The sequence below is a fragment of the Arvicola amphibius genome, chromosome 8 (assembly GCF_903992535.2).
Source record: "Arvicola amphibius chromosome 8, mArvAmp1.2, whole genome shotgun sequence".
In the NCBI taxonomy this organism is placed as follows: domain Eukaryota; kingdom Metazoa; phylum Chordata; class Mammalia; order Rodentia; family Cricetidae; genus Arvicola; species Arvicola amphibius.
The window spans coordinates 4,674,468-4,700,807 of NC_052054.1; the positions used below are offsets into that span (position 1 = coordinate 4,674,468).

At 44.7% G+C, this 26,340-nt stretch overlaps 1 protein-coding gene across 1 annotated transcript; it reads left to right on the plus strand.

The window, feature by feature from the left end:
* The first annotated feature begins 704 nt into the window (after positions 1–704).
* C8H6orf118 (chromosome 8 C6orf118 homolog) lies at positions 705–26,083 on the plus strand. The gene is made up of 11 exons (XM_038341085.2): positions 705–798; positions 1,448–1,618; positions 6,941–7,644; positions 8,426–8,548; positions 9,908–9,967; positions 11,636–11,760; positions 17,004–17,062; positions 17,590–17,771; positions 24,039–24,092; positions 24,618–24,679; positions 26,008–26,083. Exons 1-11 carry the CDS (start codon positions 705–707, stop codon positions 26,081–26,083), a joined length of 1,710 nt encoding a protein of 569 aa, XP_038197013.2.
* The last annotated feature ends 257 nt before the right edge of the window (positions 26,084–26,340 follow it).

Sequence of the window (26,340 nt, forward strand, 5' to 3'; positions counted from 1 at the left end):
CTTTTGGTGACTTGACACAAGCCAGAGTTATCTGGGAAGATAACTTAGAAAACGTCTTAAGAATTGACTTGTAGGCAAGTCTGTAGGATGTTTTCTTGATTAATGACCGACCGATGTGAGAAGGTCCAGCCCACTATGGGTGGTACTACCCCCGTGTAGATGGTCCGGAGTGTATATTAAATCAGACTGAGCAAGCCATGGGAAGGAAGCAAGCCAGTAAGCAGTACTCCTCCGTGGCCTCCACATCGCCTCCTACATCCAGGCTCCTGCCCAGCTTGAGTTCCAACTTCCTTGGGGGACAGAGTGGGACCTGAGCGTTGTGAACTGAAAGCAATGACTTCCTCCCCAGCTTGCTTTTGGCGGCAGTGTTGATGACAGCCACAGGAACCAAAGACGAGGCAGACGGCCATGTCTACTACGCCCGCCCACCCTCTTGTCCTGTCTGGCAGGGGCTGGCTTTCTCTGTGGTTCCACACAGGCACATGCACACATCCCACACCCCGACTCTGCCGCTAGCTAGGCTAGGGGTGTGTGGTTGGTGACTGTTGCTCTGTGGTAGGACATTTGTCTCCGAGGTAAGTTGTTCCCTTGCACACCAGATCTTGACAACTGAGAAGCACCTCGCAGTCGCTTTTCCACAGTGCTGGCTCTGGGTCAGGATTCACTGCTGAGGTCATAGGTTAAGAGCATAGGTCACCGTGGGGATGGGGGCGAGCAGAAGCACCTCTGCTCTCCTGGCTTTCCACAGTGCAGGCATAGATACTGCTGCTAAGGAGGCGCCTCCCTGGGAGAGCCCAGGTGTGTCTGGTCCTCCTATCCCTCAGCCTTCAGAGGGCCCCCAGCATCACACAGAGGAAGAACATAGAACAACACGAGTAAACCAGGGATTTGCGTCCAGAAAAATCCAGTTTAGTTTTGACAGATTGCACAGATAATTGAATATACTTCTTCAATCACTTTGACAGACTATTTTAAATAGTAGGAGAGAGTTGGGGTTTTGCTGTCTTCTTAAGGCCTGGCAGGTATCCAACCCTTGATATTCTGATTTTGTCACCTAAGGGGCAGCATGGCTGTCATGACTTGGAAGAATTCTTTCTGGCTGGAGAATAAAAAAGAGGTGATAGAGGTGGGTGGAGGGTGCAAATCAGAGTTCTTTCCTCCCTGGACAGCCTTGAGTAAGTCAACAGAAGTCCAGAATCTCCATTGGTGGCACCATCACATATTCAGTACACCACAGCCCAGGGTTGTTTTAGTGTTCACAGCGCTCTGGGCTAAACCAAGGACCATAGCAGGGGCACATTCATCTGGGACACCACAGGGAAGAATCACCTTTTGTCCCTAGGCTCCATAATAAGTCTGCTTAGTTGCTGTAAAATCCAAAGAATGTTTTGTTTTGAAAAGTTAAGCCAGTGAGCATCCTTCCTGTGCTCCCTGGCAATACTCGCAGGCCTGGCAGAGGAGCCATGGGAAATCTTGGTTCTCCTGCCACCCTGTGGCCAGGCCCCACAGCTACATTGTAGAGGAGGGGCTAAGAATGTTGATTGTTCCCATGGAAACTGCAGCCTTGACTCCCAACTGGTGACTGGAGGGGCGATGGCTAAGGATCTGGAACCTGACTGTAAGTTGTCTGTCTCCATTTTTGTGTGCTTGCCTGGCTTAGGTGATGATTGATTTCCTGGGAAAGCCTGTTTCTCAGAAGTGGGTTTGAAAGTAGGAACCCTTCTGCTGGCCGAAGGTCAGCTCCTGGATCAGGATGCTTTGCTTGGACCCAGAGGCACATTGCCCCTTCCGAAGCTTGAAGAAGTTGGTCATTTCTGTCCACAACCAGGAGCAAAGGACACATGACTTCATTCAGTCTAGAGTCCAGCCCAAGAAACAGGGTGGGTCTCTCCACCTCAAGTAACCCATTTAAGGAAACCCCTCAGGGCATAGCCACGGGGCAACCTCATCTAGACAACTCTTGAGGGTTCCTTCAGGGAGTCTAGGCTGTGTCAAGGTTAAAATCAAAAGTAACCATCCCATGGTGTCTGTGTTGTGTTGTGGGATGCGTGTGAAGGTGTACATGTTATGTTGTGGGATGTGTGTGAAGGTCTACATGGGTGTGTTAGTATGTACAGTGCCCTGGAGGGAAGCGGATGGAGGGACTCACTAGTTCAGTGTTTGCTTTCTTTAAAGTTGAGCTCAGAGAAACTTTCTGTACCACACTGCTGTCTTGGAACACAACAGGTCACAGAAAAAACGGACAGTCAGATGTCTTTTCCAAAGGTTAAATTCCTTGAACACATAATAAAAGAGGGAAACAATTCACATGAAATAAATCTAACAACCTAACAATTTTGCTCTACATGATGACACCAACATCCAGAGTCAGAGTTCACTCGTGGACAGTTGGTAGAGGTGGTAGCACCAAGGAGGTTACCAGTCTGAAGGCCCGGTGCCCAGCAGACCCCCACGTCCACACCCACTGGTGGGAAGGACGGTGAGTGGCTGCTGGCTCCACTACAGGTGTCCTTGAAGGCGTCAGAGGCATAGGCACAGCCACAGTTGTGCTTAGTCAGGTCAGGGGGTGTGGGACATTCAATACATACAGAGTCGGGCTATCGGCAAGTGATTTGGTGAGACGTGGTCACCCAAAGAGCTGTTATGCCCGTGCCACTGAATCCCAAGTGAATCCGTGGAGCAAGTACCGAAGCAAAGTGCATGAGGGTCTTTGTTTAACAAACTCAAGTCTGGACCACGCTCTTCCAGCACACCAACACAGTGGGTGAGGAGAAAGGGAGACCCCGTGCCCAGGGAAAGGAGAACTGCCACAATCAGGGTGGACGGACACATGTTTTGGGGTCTTGGGATTGGTTGAAGGGGGTACAGAGTAAGATGATTTCTGCAACCATTGGCCAAACTTTGGGTGCAGACTGTTAACAAAGGACCACAAATTGCTGTCAGGATGTCTGCAAGGACAAGGGTGTCTGCAGAAAACATCTGGACCCCCATAAGTTCTATGACCCTGCTCCTTATCTGGCTATTTCTAGGGTATCATTTAAATTCCGCTATCGCAGCATGTTCCTGGAAATGAAGTCAGTCCCTGGTCACTGTATGGCTTAAGATGAAGCATCCTTTTTAAAGTGGAGTCTGCAAAGTCCGGGCCTCACAGGATCTCTTGTTGCTAGAATGTGTGCATGGCTTTTATGTGCTGAGGTACATTGGAGACCAGCGTCTGCTGAGTCTTTTGGAGCCTGGGTTTGTATGACCCTGCTGAGGCTTTTCTTGTCTTTGCAGACCTTTGAGCCTCTGCTCCTGATTGGTGTGGATCACCTGATCCCAGCATGTTGCTGTCAGCACATCCTATGTCAGGACAGGGAGCAGGAAGGCCTCCATTTTGTTTTTGTGTAGACGTAAGTGTCCACTACACTCACCCACTTGCAGTCCCGCCCTCAGTGACCACGGAACACAGTTCTGAGTTCACAGTGTCCCAAGTGCTTTCTCCTCTTAGTCCACAGAGCTCGTCCAAACGCTGCTCGTGAGAATGGAAATAAAATCAGGAGCTGATTAGATTGAGTAAAACGCTCTAAATTAATATAATCTTCACACTAAAGGCTATTATTTGCATCTTGGCAAGAAAAAAAGAAAAAGAAAAAATGATAAAGATATAGAGGGTATTTAACTGAGCTGACGCCGTATCTAACGACCCAGTGCTATGTTGTCCTCATTAAAGAGCGTTCAAAAAGTCCTCTTGTTTTCCCTCAAAGCCAGCTTGTTTTCAGATCATTTGTGAGGAGTCTGCGCTTCCCGAAGAGCAGTTCAAGCATTCGAGTCTTTGGGAGTTGGGCAGAGATGGTGGGAGGTGCCCACTGCTTGTGTCTTTAGTCAGGAGGCTGCTGACTTCACACAGGCAGACAGAACATGTGGTAGGCAGGGTAAGACCCTGATAGAGAGAATGGCGCCTGGATTTGTCAACTATCACTGCAAGTCAGGGGAAACACAAGCTAAGTGAGCAGTTCTCGACCTGTGGGTCAAGACCCCTTTGGGGGGTGAACGACCTTTTTACAGGGGTCTCCTAAGACCGCCTGCATATCAGATATTTATATTACAGTTCATAACAGAAAATTAGTTATGGAGTAGCAGCAAAAATGATTTTATGGTTCATAGTCACCACAACCTGAGGAACTGTATTCAAGGGTCGCAGCATTAGGAAGGTTGTTCTAGCAGAAAGAACTCGCTGGTGGCTTTGGTGGTTTTGAGTCTTTTCTGGACATAAACTAACAGAAGAATGGTTTTGTAGCATCGGGAACCCCTGCACTCCCATTTCCCACAGTAGGGGTCATTTTTCTTTCCTAATTTTTGTGTTCATACTTTGGAGGAAGTTCAGGACTATCAGTTTTGGAAGTCACATTAATATTTTGTCAGTCAAGGGAATTTCTTTGTAGTACTGGGTAAAATCTTAAAAATTTCACTCTCAGAAGTGTTTGTTTCAATATTCAGCTGTTACCATCCACACAGGAAGGAGGAGCATGGGTCACTTTCACACTGGGCTATGCTAGGGTGGCTGGGATCTGGGTTTGACCACATTCCCAAAGAGACAGAATTCTGAGATGGCCAGAGCTTCTTAGGTACCCGGTGTGACCCCCAGGCATCACTCTCGGGTCTGAGAAGGAGGAGCTTTGGTGATGGTCCCATGTCCTAAGGTCCCAAGACAATGTAGCATCCTGGGAGCCTATTGACTAGAAACAAAGGGTGGGAAGCCATTAGCCAGTCAGAGATGCAGGGTTTCTGAGTAAAAAATGGTTGATCTCCAGAGGGGAGAGCTACCGGACCACTGGTGTGTGTGTGTGTGTGTGTGTGTGTGTGTGTGTGTGTGTGTGTGTGTGTGCGCGCGCGCGCGTGTGTACAGAAGTAGATTCTGCCAATGTCTGGGAGTGAAATTCCCTGAGGCTTCCAGCCCTGGGTCCCAGACCTGTGAGTTAGGCTAGAACACAGGACTTGGAGCTTGGAGCTCTGGGGCTTGTCTGACACACTCTGGTTACTATGAAACAGCTGAATCACTGCTGGCCTTCTGTTCTCAGGATGTACCCTGAACTTTTAGGTGATGCTTTTAGATCAGGACTGGGCACATAGATGGAACTGCACCTAGCACAGGTCCTGAAGTCCCCAATCTTTCTGCCTCCCTTTGCTCAGGTCGTCAGTCATACAACAAGAACAGTCTAACATCTGGTGGAGAGCTGTGCTTAACAACCAGCTCTGCCCTGGAAGGCTGGACCTGGAAGGCTCCCATAAGCATCTCAGCAGCCCTCCTTGTGATGGCGATACAGCTATTCACAGATGGACTCATCTTGAGGACTCCCAGCTATGACAAGAGATGGCTCTTGGTCCATCCTGGCCTGCTTAGAGTGAGGCCCCTCAAGTCTAAGGCAGGCCTGACCCACCACCTGGAGCTTGGATCTTTATGGCTTGGGGACAAGAGAAGCCTCAACGTTACTGAAGGGGTGATGCTTGATTATTTATCCTCCAGGACCTTCCCAGAAGTCAATGCCTTGGTTTTAGAGACATCTGTGGACTCTGCCCTTGTGGTGGATGCCTTACAGATCTGTATACACCTCTACTTGTGAATTTGTAAAGGAACATTAAACAAGAGAAGGGACTATTGGCGGGCTGTTTACTGGCTGTATTATGTGAGATGATTAGCCTCATTTTCAGAGGAAGAACACACTAGTTCAGAGTGATAAGGTAATAGGTCTGTATCCACATAGTTAGGACTGCATGGAGTCCAGGCTCCCCAGACCGTGGTGTCTCAGAGTCTTTCTGCCAAAGCATAAGGAGCAGAACTTGTCAACACGGGCACAGGAGAGGAAGAACTGAAGGGCAGGTCAGTCAACAGGGGCTGGGTGCATGGACCTTGATAGTCTCTAGAGTAGCGTTCTCAACCTTTCTAATGCCATGACTCTTTAATATAGTTCCTTATGCTGGGGGGACCCCCAACCATAAAATGATCTTCCTTGCTACTCTATAACTGTAATTTTGCTACTGTATGAACTGTAATGTAAACATCTGTGTTTTCAGACAGTCTTAGGCACCCCCGTGAAAAGGTCATTCGATTTTTAGGGGTCACAACTCACAGGTTGAGAAACACCACTTTGGTAATCGGAGGGGAGAAAGAATCAAACAAATAAGCAACCCCTGTCTATTCCCTGGCATGCCTTATGAATCACATTTAGAGGTGACCCTTTCATCCTTGCCAAGGAAAATTAGAACCTCACGTGAAAATTGCCTTCTAAGAGTAGTTTTGCTTATACTCGTAAGCAACACTGTGTCACGTCAAAGCACTTCACCTCCTTTCTGGTTGGTGCTCCTCCTTTCATTTCTTTGATAAAAAATACCCAACAAAAACAAGTTTAGCAGCTAAAAGGTTTGCCAGGCTTACGATTCCAGGCACCAGTCCATCACACCACTGAAAACCAAGGGGGCAGGAACTTCAAACAGCTAGTCACTTTGCACCACAGTCAAGAGCAAAGGAGAAAGAATGCAAATGACTTTCTTGTCCTTTGTGCTTTCTCTATGCCTGCACCATCTGGGGCACTGAGCGTAGGGATTGGTGCTGCCTGTAGTGGGTTGGTTCTTCCCACATCAGTTAAGGTCATAAAGACAACCTAGGACAAACATGACCTCACGGCCAACCTGATCTGAAGCCTCCCTTCTTGAGATTCCCTTCATGGGTGATTTTACTGTGTTACATTGACAATTAAAACTACCCATCATGTTGCCCTTAGAGGGTTGTGAATTTTGTGTTGATAAGAGCCCCTGCGGCTCACCTATGTGTTCTTTGTCCTCAGCTACACCTGAGGTGGCCACAGGTGTGTTTGACTTACAAGGACTGATCTTGTCCTCTCTGAAGACCTTCCCAGTGGCTGCAGGAGGGGCTCATGGTTGTGCTTTCTCTCCCGAGCAGTTTACCTGAAGTGGAAGCACTGTGAGACACATGGTGTTAAGACTCTGTGCAACCTGAGGGAGCTCCTCACCCGACTCCAGGAGGATCACAAGGATGATGTCTATGTCTACACCTCTGGACACCTGAACCCCAACAAACTTTATAAGCCACCCCAGACTATTGCCCAGCACTGGCGCAATGCAAACCGGCCAAGGGAGCAAACCAGGGTCTTCCCACCCTCTGTGTCCAGAGACAAACAGTTAGCAAAGATGAAAGACGCATGGACTTACTTCACCATCAACACAGCCCTGCATCCCAATGACAGCCAAAACTCGCAGCTGTTCCGGTATTTGAACCCACATGTGATCACTTCCCATGCTTCCAAAGAGGGTGTCGCCTTGAAGTTTTCAGAGGACGAGGAGGAGGACGAAGTAAGGGAAAGACACGTGTTCTCTCGGGAAAGACACAGGAAGGAGGAGCTCAGGCTGCCTGAGATGAAAGTGCTCAAATACCCAGAGGTGACATCCAGTCGCCAGTGCTACAAGTCTCCCCCAGGCAGGGATGTGTACCGCTATGTCAGCTCCTATCTAGCTGGTATAACAAAAGCTGACAGATACAACAAGTTCCGTAGCTTCCAGAAAGAAGTGTTGGCAAAGGAAGATCTCCTGAAGAATGATTTCACAGGGAGCAAAGTGGCTGTGAACCACGAGAACAAACTGAAGGAGGTAAGGGGAGTGGGGCTCATGCGCTCAACATGGGGCTAAAGTTTAGAGACCCTCATAGGCCCAGACTCAACCCGATGAACTCCAGTTACTTGTTCAGGCAGAATGCAACAAAGTGGCTGATGCACCTAATACCCAGGAAGGTCAATAAGAATTAAGGTGATGGGGAGGAAGGTGACATTTGACAAAAGTAGGCTGGAGGTAAATTTCATGATCAGCAATATCCAGTGATGGGTGGGGACAGCTTTGGAAACACTGTATCCAAGGTACTAACCGCCTGTGGAAGATGGGTGGAAAGAGCCTGGGCAAGAGTTGATACAAATGCTATTGGGTTAGGAGTGATGGGGCATGCTGGTGGGGGCTGTGATGTGTGAAGGGACTGTGGGCTGAGAGGGAACCTTATTGACCAGGGCAGCACACTGTGAGCAAGAATTCAAGGCAGGAGGGGAGAGAAGAGCCATCTATGTGTCAGAGAGCTAGAGCCTGGTGTTAGGGACGAGAATTCTGTGAGAAAAGGAAGGGACGGGGAAGGGGGTAGAAGATGAACTTCAGAGTGCAGGAGGCAGAGGTGGAGAGAGAAAATGAGCAGACGCAAATGCACACGAGTGGCCAGGCTCTGAGCAACTGTGGGAGGCGATCAGAGGCTCCCTGATTTGCCACCCGCTCTGCAGAGTCCAGCATCTGGATCGCCCTTTCCAACCATACCCTCAGAAGGACAAACCATTCTGAGAAGAACATGGAGACCCCACCGCCTTTAGGGACTGACTGTGTGTCTTCCTTCCAGGAGCTTGAGAAGATATGCACTTGCAATCCTCAGCAATTCAACCGGTTGCAGGTCTTTGGGGAAATCTTTGAGGATATTTGCAACAGCTCTTTGATCTTCGGGGACCTCCTTAAAGAGGTTAAGGTAACAAGGGGCATTCTCCTCATTGTGGTTGAGAGCTATGCAGGAGAAGCTGCATTCGTGAGAGGTCTCAGGCCTCACAGAAATTACACAGTTCCACAGAGGAAGTCATTAGCCAGGGGATCTGCTTCCTGTCCTGTCCGTCATGGGAGCCGAGAGAAGCAAGCACTGATTAACTTGCTGCTTAGACCAGTGATTGCCCACCACAGCTTCCCAACTATGAAGTCAGAACAGCACAGCAAGTGCACTTTCAGAACGAGGCTCTTAGACCTTGTGATTTTTCCCATGAAAGTAGCTGTGTGGGATCCAGGTTGAAGTCAAGTTGCATAAAGCCTGTGTTAATTTTCTGCCATTGTGCTAAAATAAAATGCCCAGGCTACGAGCGAGGTAGGGTAGAACGTCTTTATTTTAGCTTGAGTTTCAGGGGGCTAGAGCCCATCGTGGTGGTGAGAAGTCATAGCTACAGACAGGAAACACATGGATGTCCGCCACACTGTCATGCACAGGAAGTGGAGGGAAATAATAGAAACTTGAGCCAGGATATACATACTTAAAGCCTGCCTTCAGTGGCTGCCTTCTTCCCCTGAGGCGTCACCAACTAAAGGCTCCATTACCTTCCTCAAAGTACCACCAACTCAGGCCCATGTGTTCAAATACACGAGCCTGTGGGGATGATCTCATTCCAACCACCACAAGGCCTGTGCTGTGCTCTGATTTCCCCGAGGACAAGGGGTGGATAGTGATGGCTGTGTGCCGCTTATTGCCCGGGGCTCTTGCCACCTCCCCTTCCGCAGCTCTCAGATTGACACATGGCAAAGGACAGCATGGCTGGATGTGTGTCAGGATGCTTTCCAACAGCATCTTGAACGGATCAGTAGCTGGTAGTCAATGTAGGTTTCAACGATAATTCAGTGTTACATGCCCACACACGTGTGTGTGTGTGTGTGTATGTGTTTTAACACATTGCACAATTTTTAGACTTTGTGCTTGAAGTGGTTTTAACTGAAATACTTAATACCTGTGGGATTTATGCATGCAAAAAAATAATAGTTGGGGCTAGTTCATAACTCAGTGGGCAAAGTGCTTGCAGGACCTGGTTTTGAATACCCTGTACTCACATAAAATCTCAGTGTTATGATACATACATCTGAATCCCAGTGCTGGGGCAAAGCAGAAATAGGAAGATCCCAGACTTGCTGGCCAATCTGTGAGCAAGCATCGGGGAGGCAGTGATAGAAGAAGCCTGATGTCAGCTCTGACCCTTGTGTGCACATGTGGGTGCCTGTGCACATGTATATACACACCACGCATTCCGCCCCCCTACACAAGCCTGTCCATCTGGTGACTTTTTTTTCCCCACAGGATGAATACGAACTTTACATGGCGGCTCTTCTGGACTCACAGCCCACAGCACAGTATAAGGTAGCAACCACCAGGAAGGGTCCAGAGTGAGCCTGTATGTTCATGGCTTCATACTTAGGAGCAGGACGACACTCTCAACCTGGGAAGCCCCAGGTTGTTTGTTCCTCTGTCATGCAAAATAGCTGTTTTTTTTAAAAAGGGGGTGATCTTCATATGAAGCTAAATTATGGTGGGTCAAGATCTTTCCTGTACATTGACATGGCCCGAGGTCATTCCCTCACCACAGCCAGTGTGACTAGGGAGGGGCATAAATGGCACTGCAGTGATTCCCAGGAGATAGCATCCCATTGTTTCCCAGAGCCACAGCACAGATCTCTGTCTCCTCGGGTAACTGATGACAGTTTTTCCCAATGGTCTCTGTAGGGTCAGTGGGTCGGTAGAGGTCAGCACACCCTAGTTCTAGTGAAAAATGTCCTGTGGGGATGACAGACAGCCCAAAAGCTCCAAGAACCTAGCACCTTGAGATTAGTCACTATTTTGTGAAGTAGAAAATGTAATTTATATATATATACATATATATATATGTATATATACATATGGTATGTGTGTACACTTAATTAAGTAAATATGTACATATGTACATATACATATATATACATGCACACATATACACATATATACCCTATAGCGTACAGAGTCAGTTCTAAATTACATCCTAATAAAACAGAAATGGACATTATGTTCTGTATTCTGAGACTTTCAGTGCTATGTGATAATAGGTTTTGAGGCCTCGCGGGGGGGGGGGGGGGTAGCTCCGCAGGTTGGAGCACTGGCTGCTCTTTCAGGGGAGTCAGGTTCAGTCCACAACAACCACATGGTAGTTCACAACCATTGTGCCTTCAGTTCCAGGAGATCTGACACCCTGTTCTGACCTCCACAAGTACTAGACATGCATGTGGTGAAGCAACATAGATGCAGGCAAAGCCCCCATACACATAAACATTCAATCAATCAATCAAATCAGCATTTTAAGCAAAATCAGGACTGAGCAGCACCTACAGCCACAGGCCTTACTCTGAGGTGTGGCAGAACAGAAAAATTCACGCACACATCTCAGTCAGACACCCAAGTCAGGGAACTGGCAAGCTTCTGGGGCTCTCTGTCTTTCCATTCCCGAAGCCCAGATGACCGCCTAATGAGGCAAAGGCCTTTGTTACCCAGCATGAGCCCCACCTTCTTTATGTTCACATGATAGGAGATTCAGATTGTCTATCACATATTTGAAATAGTTGATAATGATGTACCCAGCCCTTTCTTCTTTGTCTTTCTTCAACCCAGTTCCACACAGAAATCATGAATGCCCCTGCCATTCTTAAGAATTCTTAGAAAGATAAAATCTTGAACTATTGTGAAGATTATTCTACTTGAAACTTTGGTATTATTTTGCTTATTCCTCAAACTCTCCCAGTGCACTCATTTAGGACATCTGGGGCACACATGAGCAACCTGGGCTACACGTGAGCAACCTGGGCCACACATGAGCAAGCTGGGCCACACATGAGCAACCTGGGCCACACATGAGCAACCTGGACCACACATGAGAAACCTGGGCCATACATGAAAAACCTGGGCCACACATGAGCAACCTGGGCCACACAGGAACAAGAGCCCAGGGTGCCTTTTGCTCTCCCTAACCACCCTACCCTTTGTGTGCCTTGCTCCTGGCAGCGGCTCCTGGCAGAAGTTAAGGGATTGGAGAAGAGCCCTGTGCACAGCACAGACATTGAACAAGCCAAGGAGCAGCTGAGGAAGCTCGAGCAGGCTGCCCTGGCAGCCCTGGAGCACAATGACAAGTAAGGAAGCAGTGGCACGGTGCTGGTGAAGTTTCCATTGACACTTAGCAAGACCTTGAAACTGTGATGCACAGTATCTGCATTTTTCTTCATTGCCATGCATGATGTGCAACCTGTACCAATGATGTCCTGTTAACCCAGACTCTCCCACAAGTGCTGGACCTCATGGCAAGCCTCTTGGAGGTCTCTGAAGGTCTCCTTGATTGGACTGAGGGTGGCTGGGCCAGAGAGAGCCTTCTGATTTTCTTAACTTAGAAAACCCTGAAATTTCTCTGTGGTGGTTTGAAAGAAAAGGGCCCCCAAAGGGAGTGGCACTGTTAAGAGGTGTGGCCTTGTTGGAGTAGGTGTGGCCTTGTTGCAGGAGGTGTGTCCCTGTGGAGGCAGGCTTTGAGGTCTCATATATGCTCAAACCACTCCCAGTGAGACAGACCACTTCCTCTTGCCTGCAAATCAAGATGTAGGATACTTGGCTCCCTCTCCAACACCATGTCTGTCTGCATGCTGCCAAGTTTCATGATGTTAATTGCCCAAACCTCTGAAACTGTAAGCCACCCCAGTTTAGTGTTTTCCTTTATAGGAGTTGCTATGGTTGTGATGGTGTCTTTTCATAGCAATAGAAACCCTAAGAAACTCTCTGAGCACTTGTATAGAGTGACGTCACCAATTGGTAGAGCATGTTATTTTTAAGAATGTACATATAAAAGACTATAGACTGTAGCCATTCTGAACTAATCCAACAACAACAACAAAAGTCCTCAGAAGCAAAACATTGAATTTTCTGTCAGTGTTACAGAGAGAGAAAGCTATTGTCTCTCACTATACTTTGGTCTAAAGTTCTTTCACAGCCTGGCTGCCATAGCTCCTGCCCTCCCCAGGGACATGGAGAACTGGCTGTGGATGTCACATTGTGTCTTGCAGGTGATACTTCAGGTTTTGGCCTAATGTATAAGTGCCCCCTGTAGCCATGTGTCCCTCACATCCGGTGATGTGGGAGAGTCTTCTGTTTGAGTTGATTTCATTGGCTAATAAAGAAACTGCCTGGCCCATTTGATAGACCGCCCCTTAGGTGGGTGGAGTAGACAGAACAGGAAGAGGAAGTGAGGTAGAAGGATCAGTAAGATGCTACGCCTCTCCTAAGTTAGACAGACTGCCCTGCCTCTCCTCAGAGAGAGAAGCCAGACGCGATGAAGCTCCAGCCCAAGATGGACGTACGCTAGAATCTACCTGGTAAGGCACCACTTTGTGGTGCTATACAGATTATTAGATATGGGTTAGTCAAGATGTGAGTAAGAGGCTGGAAGTAATGGGCCAGGCAGTATTTAAAAGAATACAATTTGTGTGTTGTTATTTTGAGGCATAAGCTAGCCGGGCGGCCAGGAGCTGGGCGGCAGGAACGCAGCCCGCAGTTCCAATCACTACAGAATGGCGCCCAACGTGGGGCTGAAGGCCTGAGAAAGCTTGGGAAAGAATAGAGTAAGGCATGCTTTCTTGATAACAGCAGTTTCTCTCAGGTCTGCTCTGCTTGCTAGAGGCAAGAAAGTGCTCTCATCTAAGAGAGGCTTCCTGACTCAGCTTCAGCTGCAAAACCCTGCAGCTCATTAAGAGGTCCTGCCACAAAACACTTAAATGGTGTTGATGAAAAGCTTTTCAGTTTTCAGCCATAGCAGGAAAAAAGCTGTGCTGTTTTAAAATGCCGGCTTTCTGGGTCATCCTACCAGGGCAAACTCTGACTCTTTCAAGCAGGCGGTCCTGACTATGGAGCTTTTGAGTGTTGTTTAACACTGTTCCAGCTTGCTTGCTGGCAGGGACCTTGAACCGCCAAAGAGTTGTGGTACCTCTGCCATGAGGCTGGAAAGCTAGGGAATGGGCTGGATCTAGCCGCCAAAGTCCCGGCTTTCGTCCTACTGATATTGTTTGATAAAGTAAAGACTCATGTAGTCAGAAAAAGAGATATACAGTAAAAGAAAAATTCAAAGTCGAAGAAAATGTCTAAGTGGTTTACACTGTGTTAAAAATATATGCAGGCTAAAGGTTAAAGTTCTTAAAAGTAAAAAACAAAAAAAAAAAAAAGAAAAAGAGGAAGTAGTTTGTTGTGGTGGTACACACCTTTAATCCCAACACTTGGGAGGCAGAGGTAGATTGACCTCTGTGACTTCAAGGTGTGGCAGCACACACCTTTAATCCCAATGCCTGGGAGGCAGAGACAGACAGATCTCTGTGAGTTCTAGGTGTGGTAGCATACGCCTTTAATCCCAGCACTTGGGATGCAAAGGCCAGTGGATTTCTGAGAGTTCAAGGACAGCCTGGTCTACAGAGTTATTCCAGGACAAAGATATACAGAGAACTTGTTAAAAAATAAAAGTAAAAATAAATAGAGGTTAGAAATAAAGCCGTACAAAGATGGAAAATATACAAAGAATCTTGATGCTGTATACTATTATGCTCTCTTTGAATTGTTTGAATGCTGAGGAAGGAGCAACAGCTGCTAAAAGATATTTGTTTACAAATGCTGCTAAACTATTCCAGAATAGATATTTTGAAAATACCTTGACTTTACAATTTGGATCTAAGGACATGATGCTTTGGAAAGGAGTTTCTTTTATTTTTACAGAAAATGAGACCCGTTGGATTGCTTCTATCCCAATATGGTATGATAGACCACGCCCTCCTGAAAGGTTGCTGTGAACACCTTCAGAAAATTACTTCACCCAACTGATGACTGAGATGAACCTGGCACACAGGTTACACCATGAAAGATCTGATTAACAGCGTCCCCATTCAGCAGGAAGCAGTTTGGAGAGAAATAACTACGTCCATATTCCCAAATATTGTTTATAAATGTTCTTTTACATTTAAAGGGGGAGATGATATAGATATGAATAATTTACATTGGTATAAATTTTGCCTTATTGATAGAAATTTAAGGTCTATTTTGTTATATGTATATGTATTTCTAATAACGATTAAGGTATTGTGATTGTGTAGTTCATTTAAAAATGTAATGTATAATTAGGAAATATAGGTTGCTAATGAATAATCATTGATAATAGTTAAGCTTGTAGTCATGTTAGTTAGATTTTCTAGATATATAGAGATATATTTCAGTTAGATAGGCATACTTCATATCTTCCAAAGACTACAGAATATTGCATTTTAAATGTCTTAATAACTTAGGGTTTTTCATGACAATGAGACATGTCTGCTCCTGGCAGCACCAATCTACTTCAAGAGGAAGATGGGCATCGAAGAGGCTCCTTATTGAGTTTGATAGCCATTTGGGCAAGAAACTGCTCTTGCCTGGACTATTGCATAAACTGGACACAGAGAACCCTCAGAGAGAGGACTGCTGAACTTGCCTAGAGGTGAGATGATCTCTTTGGGTTCCTGACTCATGAAAGAGTCTGCGAGACATTCTGCAGGACACAGCAGATACTGACTGAACTGCCTTTGAAATTTCCTGCTTCATGGAAACGTCTGCTGGAAACTATGGGCCTGAAGGCCGAAGATGGATGCCCCAACGGTACAGAGGAACTTTGGGTGACTGTCCAGGCAGCAAGATGTCTCTGTCATTTCTAGAGTTTTGTAAGTTGCTTACTTCTTATTTACTTAGGTAATATTATATCCTTCTGGAATTTTTGATGGAGTTGAAGAATGGATAGATAGTTAAAGTTTTCCTTTGTTATGATAAAAGATAAAATGGATATAATATTGTAACTAATTCTTACTTGATAACTATTTTGTTATATGTAATTTTACTATGTTAAAGTTAAAGCCTTTCTTTTATTGTTTAAACAGAAAAAGGGGAAATGATGTGGGAGAGTCTTCTGTTTGAGTTGATTTCATTGGCTAATAAAGAAACTGCCTGGCCCATTTGATAGACCGCCCCTTAGGTGGGTGGAGTAGACAGAACAGGAAGAGGAAGTGAGGTAGAAGGATCAGTAAGATGCTACGCCTCTCCTAAGTTAGACAGACTGCCCTGCCTCTCCTCAGAGAGAGAAGCCAGACGCGATGAAGCTCCAGCCCAAGATGGACGTACGCTAGAATCTACCTGGTAAGGCACCACTTTGTGGTGCTATACAGATTATTAGATATGGGTTAGTCAAGATGTGAGTAAGAGGCTGGAAGTAATGGGCCAGGCAGTATTTAAAAGAATACAATTTGTGTGTTGTTATTTTGAGGCATAAGCTAGCCGGGCGGCCAGGAGCTGGGCGGCAGGAACGCAGCCCGCAGTTCCAATCACTACAATCCGGCTTTTAAACATGTGTAGTCTGACCTGTGTCCACCTCCTACCATGAAGATAGTCAGGATCTTATAGGCCCTGACTAGAGGAGTCAGGTGTGATCACATCAAACAATGAGGGGGGGACCCAGGCAAGTCCTAAAACAAAAAAGTTTGCTATTTATGAATCCCAGAGAAGGCAACACACCCTGCAAGGACAATAGGAGCCAAACATTGTAGACTATGTTAGACTTGGTGTCAGGTACAGAGAGGAGGGGTAAGTGGGGAGGCAGGAAGGACCTACTTCAGAGTGCCATGCCAAATGTGTCTACCTTGGGCTCTGAGCCTAGCTGCCATGCTCAGGGGAATCACACTGGCTGGGGCTGGGGAGTAGACCAGGAGGAAGTCAATCCAGATCCCTAGCACCCATAGAAATTCAAGTTAGGTATGGTGGTTGCCCTGGAAACACATGTGGGAGGTGGAGACAGAGGATCCCCTGGTGTAGCATGCTAGCTAGACAAGCTGAATACTTAGTTTTGGTTCAAGTGAGAGATCTGTCTCATTGTATAGAGAGTGATCAAGGATGATGCCTGACATCAACCCCAGGCCTCCACAAATATGTGTGTGTTACAGGCACATCCACACTGTCATACACATATGTTTCCACATTCATGCACACACATATACACACACAGAGACATGCAATAATGCACAATTCCTTGCACACACATGCAGGCACTCATGCATGAACATACACACATGTATTAATGCACACATACACGCACACTCACCGCCAAGCACACACACATGCACGCACACACATACACCAACACACATAAACAGACATGCACTAACATGCACATATATGCATACACCTGCACACTCACCAGAAGGCACACATGCATGCACACACACACATGTGCACATAAACACACGCATACAAGACTTGTGTTATAAAATGGTCAGGTGCAATAAGGCCCAAGCAGGGCCTACTGTTGTGTGACTGCTTTCCTATCGATTTTTAGACTGAGAAGTGAACTGGAGGTGGAGAGCCTGTTACTGCAGTCTGCTAAGGAGAAATGGGGTGAGTGCCTTCCAGAGCTGCCAGCTGCCTTTCTAGTATCTTCTCTGGGTGTCTTGATCCACCCCCCTTTCCTCTCTCACCGTACACCTACCCAATTCCTACTCCTACCTCAGCGTCTAGTTCCTCAGTCTTTAGCAGATTCTCCTTAAACCTGAACCAAACTGCATGGTGTTCACACGGGTCTCCCCAGGGCGCTGTGCACCCTTCCCCTGGTCCATCATTTTCATGTGGTTTCTCAGAAGTGTGCACTGTGAGAAAGCTAACCTGCTGGAGGTTCTGCTCATCACTCACAACGGCCCCTTTCCACGTAGCCTGGAGACTGCAAGACTTAGAGTATGCGACCACATTGAGAGGAATACCCTATTTATTGGAACAGTTCATTTTTATTAATATGCTTGAGTTATACGATATAGCTAACATATACATATATAGTTACACTACTGCTTAGCACATGACATCATACACCCAGCACTCTTAACAAGTGTTGAGATATTAAACAGAGTAACTGTTTTCAAAACTATCTCCAGAATCTTTTGACAGAAACAAAAATGATGAAAACCAACTCACTCTGATTGAGAAGGTTGAGAAGAGGAGATGCGAAATCTTTGAAAAATGGGATGAGATTAAAGCACTTGAAAAACACATTAAAGAAACGATGGTGCATTGGAGAGTGTCGGATATCACCGAGAATGGGATTAAAAGTGTAGAGGTATGCAAATTATTCATGTAAAGATTTCTTTTCTTTCCTTCCTTCCTTCCTTCCTTTCTTTCTTTTTTTTTTTTTTTTTTTTTTTTTTTTTGCTTAATGATATTCTCAAAACAATTTGATTCAGGGTAAAATCTAATAAAGCTTAGTCCTAAATATACTTTCACTTCAAAAGGTGTAGTGACTACATAGAGCAACGAAGGCCTAGCTAAAACAAAAACAAAGGAGAGACGTAAGTATGTGGAGCCCTGTGAGTGCTTGCACAGAACTTGTGTGAAATGGGACCTAGTAGCCTCTTGTGGCTAGCTCCATGTATTTTAGCAGTGCTGTGCTTTTTGTTTATAATGCAGAATAAGACTTGCAAAATACATAGAAGGGTGGTGTTGCTCTGAACCATGGGTGGGGATGCAGGGTATTAACTGAACTCTGTTCCTGTAGCTACTCAGTGTAGCTACCCGGAAGATCAATAAACAATCAGTTATTGATGCTGTTTTGTGTCTTATTTATGGATGTAAGCATACCTGGGTGATGCTGTGGAATGGTTTCCAGACACCACCGAAAAGCAGACACCACAATTAGATGGGTTGCAAGAATTATTCGCCTTCTCGGTGCATGTAAACTTATGGTTAAATTCTATGGCAGACAACTGCATGCTTAGCGCCACTGTTTTGATTGCAATGAAAATAAACCATCGGTGCAGCATGCTGCAGCTCACCGGGGCTATTGGACATGCTTGACAACATGCTGCAGCTCACCGGGGCTATTAGACATGCTTGACAACATGCTGAAGCTCACTGGGACTATTGGTCATGCTTGACAACATGCTGCAGCTCACTGGGGCTATTGGACATGCTTGACAACATGCTGAAGCTCACTGGGGCTATTGGACATGCTTGACAACATGCTGCAGCTTACTGGGGCTATTGGACATGCTTGACAACATGCTGAAGCTCACTGGGGCTATTGGACATGCTTGACAACATGCTGAAGCTCACTGGGGCTATTGGACATGCTTGACAACATGCTGCAGCTCACTGGGGCTATTGGACATGTTTGACAACATGCTGCAGCTCACTGGGACTATTGGACATGCGTGACAACATGCTGAAGCTCACTGGGGCTATTGGACATGCTTGACAACATGCTGCAGCTCACTGGGACTATTGGACATGCTTGACAACATGCTGAAGCTCACTGGGGCTATTGGACATGCTTGACAACATGCTGCAGCTCACTGGGGCTATTGGACATGCTTGACAACATGCTGCAGCTCACTGGGGCTATTGGACATGCTTGACAACATGCTGCAGCTCACTGGGGCTATTGGACATGCTTGACAACATGCTGCAGCTCACTGGGGCTATTGGACATGCTTGACAACATGCTGCAGCTCACTGGGGCTATTGGACATGCTTGACAACATGTTGCAGCTCACTGGGGCTATTGGACATGCTTGACACAGGCTTGTCACCAACCTTCAGTTCCTAAGAAAAAGAAACAAAATTTTTCAAGCACAATAAAACAAAGTGCATAAAGTAAAATATATTTGTACTTTTTTGTTGATTTGAGACAGGTACAATGTAACCCATGTGATCTCAAAGCTAAGGATGACCTTGAACTCCTAATCTTCCTGCTTCTACCTCCGAAGTACTGGGTTAAAAGTTTGCTCCCATTCCTTTCTTCTGCATTTATAGTTCCCCTTGTTTCTACAAACAGATAACCGAGGAGTTCTCTTGGGTTCAGTGTCTACAGGGTTTGACGCGCAGGCTCTTCCCCACTATAGAGTCTCTTAGTTAATGATTTTAATATCTATTTTATTGTTTTTCTTTAATGGAAAATAGATTTTTAAGATCATACACTGTATTCTGATTATGGCTTCCTCTCCCTCTACTTCCCCCAGTTCCTTCTACATCCCCTCCCATCTGGATCCACCTCCTTTCTGTCTCTCATTAGAAAACAAATTGACTTCTATGGGGAAATACTGAAATAAAGTATAATAAGAAAAAGCAAAAACTAACACATCAGGATTGGACAAAAAAAGAAAAAAAAAACAGAAGAAAAACAGTCCAAGAAAAGTCCAAGAAAAAGAGACCCATTCACTAATACACTCAGCGAAACCATCAAAACACTAATCTGGAAGCCATGATATGTACACAAAGGCTCTGTGGAGAAAAGAGAGAAAGAAGAGAAAAATCACATAAATAAAAGAAAAAATAAGAAAAGAAAAGCAAGAGCCCTGACTCCGCATTGTGAGGCAAGGAACCTCCAGTGACGCTGCTGAGTTTTCTGTTGTCTGTCTACTGCGGGGCATGTGGCCCACCCTTAAGAGTAGGTTGTTTCCCCAGTGAGACGTCCTTGAAGGAAACTAAACTTTCCTTTGCAAATGGTCATCGATCAGAGATAACCTCTGGGTTAGGGGTGGGGGCACATGTCCACTTAGGGATGGGGGCACAATGTGCCTACTTCACCTTTCATCTCTAGAATTCCGACTGGTGCAGGCCTGTGCATGCCCTGTGCATGCAGCCTCCAGCTCTGTGATTTCCTATGTGGGCTGATCATGCTGACTCAGAGGTGTCTTCCATTGCCCTTTGATCTTACAGTTTCTCCACTTCCTGCGGGGTTTCCTGAGCTCCAAAGGGAGGGTTTTGATGGTTATATCCACTTAGGGCTGAGTATTCCAGGGTCTCTCACTCTCTACATGTCTGGCTGTGATTTTCGGGATTTGTTCCCATTTGCTGCAAAAGGAAGCTTCTCTGATGATGGCTAAGCAAGGCATTGATCTATGAGTATAGCAGAATGCCATTAGGAGTCATTTTATTGATACTTTTATAAAGAACAGTCATATTTTGTCTTACCCTAGGTCCCTGGGCTATCTAATCTCAGGTTCTTGGTCATGCAAGCAGTGTCAAGTATGGGTTCCATCTTACTTAGTGGGCTTTAAGTCAAACCAGATGTTGGTTGGTTACTCCCACAAGCTTTGTGCTGCTATTGCCATAGCATATATAACAGGAAGGATACCATTGCAGATCAAAGGGTTTGTGGTTGGGTTAGTGTTTATGTTTTCCCTTTGATTGTGTATAGAGTACCTTCCTGTACCAAAGGCACAAGTGCATAGGTGTGAAGGCTCTATGTAGGCACCAGCTCAACTTCTCTGTGTTTAGTGAGTCATGTAAATGTTGTCTTCAGCAATAGGGCTTTGCAATCAGATTGTGGAGAACAATCTCTAGTCTTGGCAACAGCTTCAGTTGTTTGGGGGTTCCCATGGTACTCCTTTGGCCAACAACTTAATTAGATGTAACCCATTCTCAGTATTGAAAGCTTTAATTGGTGACTAGAGATATCCAGTCGGTGCTTTGTCTCCCCTCATTATCTGTCAGTTCCATTTAGGTCTCTTTCATATAGGTATGTATTTTAGGAAGCTTCTACTGTGTTAGGTTTCCATACTACATGACCCTTAATTTTAGCTGTCTCTCCCCAAATTACCTTCTCCCTCACCCTTCTTTTCCACCCCCCTCTACCCCACACACCCATCTATAACTATCTATTCTATTTCTCTTTCCCGAGGAGATCTATCTGTCTCCTTTAGTCTCTTACTTTATCCCTAGTCTCTGTGACTCTATGGTATGTCACATGGTAATCATTGACTTTACAGCTAATATCCACATAAAAGTGAGTATATACCATATTTGTCTTTTTGGGTCTGGGTTACCTCACTCAAGATGACCTTTTATCTAGTCCCATCCATTTACCTGAAAATTTCATGATTTAATATTTTTTAATGGTTAAGTAATACCCCATTGTGTAAATGTACCAGGTTGTCTTTGTCCTCTCTTCTATTGAAGGACATCTGGGTTGTTTCCAGTTTCCGGTGATTATGAATAGAGCAGCAATGAACATGGTTGATTTAATGTCTCTGTGGTAGGATGAAGTGTCCTTTGAGGATCTGCTCAAGAGTGGTATAGCTGGATCTTGAGGTAGCTCTGTCTGGATCTTCCTGAGGAACTGCCATATTGATTGCAGAGTGTCTGTATAGGTTTTCACTCTCACTGGCAATGAATAAGTGTTCCTCTTACTCCACATCCTCATCAGCATGAGCTGTCATTTGTTTTATTTTTCTCAGGCGTTCTAACAGTGTAGATGTCCCACCTGGTCCCTCAGCCGTTCAGTCCCAAAGAAACACACAGAGGCTTATAACAGTTAGAAACTTTTTTGTCTATTAAGTCAGGCTCTTTATTAACTAGCTCTTACACATTAAATTGATCCATAATTCTTATCAATAGTTAGCCCCGTGACTTGGTACCTTTTCTCAGTAAACCATTCTCACCTTGCTTCCTCTGCATCTGACTAATGATTGTATTTTTGTCTTTCCTTTTCCCAGAATTCTCCTAGTCTGGTCACTCCTCCAATATTTTCTGCCTGACTACTGACCAATCAGTGTTTTATTAAACCAATAGGAATGACAAATCCTTACGGTGTACAAGAGCATTATCCCACAGCAGACAGGCATTAGATGAAATCTCAAAGTAGTTTTGATTTCCATTACTCTGATGGCTAAAGATGTTGAACATAACTTTGAGCATCATTTGAATTTCCTCTTTGGATAATTCTGTTTATATCAGTACGACATCTTGAATGGGTTATTTATTTTCTTGATATCTAGAATTTTTTAGTTCTTTATATATTTTGGATATATCAGATATATAGTTGATAAAAATCTTTTCCCATTCTATAGGCAGCCATTTTGTCCAATTGATGGTGTCCTTTGCTGTGTAGAAACTTTTCAGTTTCATGAGGTTCCATTTATTAATTGTTGATCTTAGTGTCTGTGCTGTCAGTTCAGGAAGACTTTTCCTGTACTAATGCATTCAAGGCGATTGCCCCACTTTCTCTTCTGTTAGGTTAATTGTTTCTGGTTTTATGTTGAGGTCTATGATCCACTTGGACTTGAGTTTTATTCAGGGTAATAATATGAATCTATTTGCATTCTTCTACATACAACCATCTGGTTTAACCACGACTATTTGTTGAAGATGCTGCGTTTTGTTCCAGTGTGTATGTCTGTGTTTTCATTATAAAAAAATCAGGTGTCCATAGGTGTGTGGGTTTATGTTTGGGACTTCAATTTAATACCCTTGATAAATAAGTCTGTTTTTATGCCAATACCATGCTATTTTTTTAAAAAAATTACTATAGCTTTGTTGTATAATAGAGATCAGAAATGGTTAGATATCAAGCAGTTTTTTATTGTTTAGGTTTGTTTAACTATCCTGTTTGTGTGTGCGTGGTGTGTGTGTGTGTGTGTGTGTTTCCATATGGAGCTGAGAATAGTCCTTTCAAGATCTATGAAGAATTGTGTTGGAAATTTGATGAGTATTGCACTGAATCTGCTTTTGGTAGGATGGCCATTTTTACTATATTAATTCAATCCATGGACATGGGAGATCTTTTCATCTTCTGATATTTTCTTCAAAGACTTGAAGTTTAAACATACAAGTCTTTCACTTACTTGATTAGAATTATTCCAAGATATAGATATAAGATTAAAAGGTAGATTATTGAATTTACTTTTAAAAAGCAACTACTAGTCTAGTTTTAAATGATTTACATTAAACTCTTGTATATTGTATACAAATTTTGTATATTGGTACAAATTTGAGATTAATTTTGTTAGAACATACTGTACATATATTTATACTCTTGTTCAAGGTATTGTATCTACATAACTCATTTAATAATTCAATACAAATTTCTCGTTCTTGAAAATTATTATTACCAACTGTTTTGGATAATAAGGAAATACAGGGTTAGTAATTAGTCATCTTTTGTAATCAAACTTGTAGTCATATTAGGTATGTTTTCAAGGTCAAACAAATTCATATTTTAGATAAACAGGTCATCTTCAAACACTTCAGAGAACTACAGAATAAGATGTTTTAATAACATAGTATCTTTTTATGACAATGAGGCGTATCTGCTCCTGGCATCACCAATCTACTTCAAAAAAAGGTAACTTCACGTGGAGTTTACTTTCTTTGTGGCAAAAGTAAGCTTAGCCACAAAGGATTAGCTTTGGAGGCACATAGGGAGAGATGAAGATCTGTAGTTAGCCTACCTCCTTGCCTGACCAGAGTAATTGTCTTTTTCAAAAGTGATGTGGTACTGAGCACACTTAAATTTACAGCCAGGCCAGTCTCATAATTCTTCGTTAATTTCATAAATAAAGCCTTCACCATTTCTTTTAAAACTGCTTTTAAAACCATTTGCTTTCAGAATGAAGCTTTAAAATTGGAAACAACCAACAGAATCTTAAAGAAGAAAATAAAAGTAAGATGTCTTTTTTTTCATGGTTTATTTTTTTGTACGATGTCTTTTTAATATGCAAACTGGTGTTTATCTGTAGAAAAATTTCTTGACGTGTGTGCTTGCCTGTGTCATAAGTCACCCAAAAGTGCCTGCTTTCTTCTTATGGAATAGCCGTCTACTGTGTTTGCTGTGTCTGGCTGTGCAGACTTCAGCCTAGAGCTGGACTCTTGTGAGCAAGTGCATTAGTGAAGACACACTACATTGTGATGACGATCATAACTGCGTCTCTATCTTATCCACACACCTTGTCATCAGAACAATGAACACCACAGCCAGCAAGGAGTGGAACACTCCAAACACACATGGACAATTGCCGCTTACAACATAGTTCTGCACACCCTGGCTGTGTGTGCCTCTGAGCTATGCAGGGTGTGGTTAGTGTCCTATAATTGGCAGAACCACCAGTTCTGATTCTATCTTATTGTCGTTATGCATGACCAACTTCGTGGTGTTCTAGATGACTGGAGGTTTTTCATATCTCTGCAGGTTATTGAAAACCAAGTCAAGCAGCTCATAAAAAACAGTAAGATCGGCGAAGAGGAGAGGCAGTAAGCATTGATACTGTGTTCTGAAATGTGTATATGTGTGAATGTGCCTTTACACATCTGTGGGCACACGTGTGTGCAGATGGAGATGTGCACACGAGGCCCCAGGTTACCGTGGGGATTCTTTCTCATTTACTCCACCTTATTTGTTGAGGCAGATTCTCTCATTTGAGCCCAGAAGTCACTGACAGGATTAGTCTCATTAGGCAGCTTGCCCCAAGGGTCCTTCTCCACCTTCTGAGTGCTGGGATTCCCGGTGGGATGCTTTCATGCCTAGCTGGCATTTACATGGGTTCTGGCTTTAAATTCTTGTGCCTTGTCTCATGTGATCAGTTGACGGTCTAGAAATCTACATGTACATTTTCTTCTAGAAGAAGCTAAAGGATTGGGTAAATTCTCAGGGGTAAAGGCCAGAAATATGGTATGGGGGGGGGGGTAGCATGTGGTTTTGCGTGGCATTCTTTGCTCAGACTGCAGGGCTCTTAATGGTAATGAAAACATAATGACATCCTGTATGCGTCTAAGCTCTCAATTTCAAAAGTAAACGGGGGCCAGTAATGGGGCTCAGCTGGTAGATGTCCTGATCCCTAAGGCTGATTAACCTGAGTTGATCCTTGACCTCTACACGGCAGAAAAGGGCTGTGACCCCTACAAGTTTTCCTCTGGCCTGCACACATGCACCTTGGCCTGGGCCCAGCAGTGTCCTGCTTCCCTAACTTTCTATGCATGTGGATTTCCTCATGGGGTCCCACAGTGGCTGTTTCTAGGCATCAGGTCTGTGTTACAAGGCAAAGGACAAACAGCCCTTTTTTCTCTCTGAGGCTCATTTATTTATTATTTATTTATTTTGCCTGCTGTAGAAAGACGGCCTTCTCAGGTACCTCCTCATACATCTCTGGCTAGCATGAGGTCCCGACAGGCTGTAGTCGTAGGGAAGGGCAGAAATCAGGGACTACTTTCCCTCTCGCGTGGTAGAGGAATGTGCAGTAAGAGCCTGGATCGCTCTCCTTAGGCTGTGCCAGAAGTCAGCCAAGGGCAGTCACGGCTGCACAGACTCCACTCTGGCTAATGGATGGGCTAGAAGGTGAGTCATCTGCACGGTATCATTAGCCCACAAGATGGTTAGGGGGTACCCCTCAGGTCCTAGAGAAGCCCCACGGCATTCAAGGCCAAGGCTCGTGTGTCGATAGGACCAAAAAGAAAGCTTGTTGATTTCAGTATCATCAGTTCGGGTAGATTTGTCCTAAAATGGATATTTACTAGGACTTTTACTTTTCTCCTTAATGTCTATTTTTTCTAACCCATTGCATTTATGTCTTGTGCATTTTAAGGATTCTGTGGGATCTCATTAAAGAATATGCAGATTTAGAAGATGCAGAAGATGACTCTCAGATGTTTGGGAAGTGACAGAGGGGTCTCCACTGCCCAGTCCACCACCTGGATAGCTCGATGAAGATGTTTCTTTTTGTCAACTCCCCGCTAATGTCAGTGCGGGATCTGCATCCTCCTCAGTGTGTTGATAGATGTGTGCTCCGTGTGATTCATTTGACTTCTTCCATGTGTGTCCTGGACCTTAGTTTATCTTTCACTCCGTAATTTTCAACTGAACAAACCACTTTAAATATTTATTAAGAACGATGATTTAACGCTGCCGTGTTATATAC

What these genes read in the sequence shown, in the direction of transcription:
- C8H6orf118 (XM_038341085.2), top strand. Translation starts at nt 705, where the DNA reads ATGGGGGCGAGCAGAAGCACCTCTGCTCTCCTGGCTTTCCACAGTGCA. An exon ending in ACCTCCTTAAAGAGGTTAAG is followed by an intron (nt 8,549 to 9,907) that starts GTAACAAGGGGC and finishes TTTTCCCCACAG; the next exon opens with GATGAATACGAACTTTACAT. An exon ending in TCTTAAAGAAGAAAATAAAA is followed by an intron (nt 24,093 to 24,617) that starts GTAAGATGTCTT and finishes ATATCTCTGCAG; the next exon opens with GTTATTGAAAACCAAGTCAA.